Here is a 1,115-nt window from a genome sequence, read left to right as displayed (position 1 = left end):
GCGGGCTGGGGCTGGCTGGGTGGGAGCGGCCGGAGGCTGGGGACAGACAGAAGAAAGACCCCACGGTGGTCAGGAGAGGCTGTGCTCGGACCCCAGGACACCCCGGTCGGCCACTCTCACGCGGGGCCATCCACTCCACAGGGGGGCAGCGCCCAGCCTGGCTCTAGGTCCTGGGGGGGCCAGGGCCAGGTTGCCCAGGCTCTGAGCCTGGCCCCACCTTTGCAGGGATGTTCACTCCCTCACTGAGCTGCCCCCCTGGCCTGGTGCGGGCTTCATTTCTTTATCTGCCATGTGGGGGTAAAGTTAATTCCGGCGCAAAGCGTCTCGGAGCTTTAAAGAGGTTCCATCCCCCTGCGTCCTCCTCTGTGAAAGGAGGATAACGTTTTCTTGCCTCGAGGTGCCACTGTGAGGTCTTACTAAGTCGTGTGCACGAGGGCGGAGTGTGGTGCTGAGGAAGTGTGAGCTCGCACCATTATCACCTCGCCCAGGGCTCAACAGCATTAGCTTATTTCATCCTCAGATCAATCCTCTGAGCAAATCTGATTACAATCTCCATTGACTGAACCAGTTTTCCATCAATAACTTCTCTTTTTCGAAAGCCTATTTTTACATCTCACCGATAAAGGTGCAAGACGCTTAAGTAACTTATCCCCAAGCCTGGGGCCACCTGACCCTCCAACCCAAGCCCCTAACTGGCCCAGCTGCCTCAGATGGTGCGGGTTCCCAGGGACCTCATGCACCTCCACACCCTAGAGATACAGGGAATTCGATCCTCAGTCTCCAAACCCAAATGTCGGCCTCAGGTTTGACCTCTCCCTCCTCTCAGGCCCCTCCCCTCATCCTCGCAGGAGCCACCAGGTTCCAGCAATTCCACCTCTTAACTCGCTGGTATGTCCCAGGCTGCCCCCTGTCTTCCATGCCCAGGCCCCTGCCCCAGTCTGGCTTCACTCCTGTTGCTATGACAACGTGACACCGTCTGAGTCTCCCCTTTCTCCAGCTCACCCCCTCCCTGGCACCCCCTCCCGTACACAGCAGCCAGAGTGATCGGTTCCTCTAGACCACAGATCGGACCGTGTCGGCCCCTCACTCCCAGCTCACCCGCTGGACACGGTCAG

The 1,115-nt window shown here is 59.0% G+C and overlaps 1 protein-coding gene across 1 annotated transcript in view; it reads right to left on the bottom strand.

Annotated features, from left to right (window-relative positions):
• Window positions 1-291, bottom strand: part of LOC102249930 (transmembrane protein 132E-like) — an 11,734-nt gene extending 11,443 nt beyond the window's left edge. Inside the window, exon 1 of the mRNA XM_014541143.1 lies at window positions 244-291. Within this exon, the coding sequence (XP_014396629.1) occupies window positions 244-291 (48 nt within the window). The remainder of the gene's footprint in view (window positions 1-243) is intronic.
• Window positions 292-1,115: the final 824 nt, after the last annotated feature.

This window comes from Myotis brandtii, unplaced genomic scaffold (genome assembly GCF_000412655.1).
Source record: "Myotis brandtii unplaced genomic scaffold, ASM41265v1 scaffold265, whole genome shotgun sequence".
In the NCBI taxonomy this organism is placed as follows: Eukaryota; Metazoa; Chordata; class Mammalia; order Chiroptera; family Vespertilionidae; genus Myotis; species Myotis brandtii.
The sequence above is the reverse complement of the archived record's forward strand: the minus strand, read 5'-3'. Positions and strand labels throughout refer to the sequence as shown.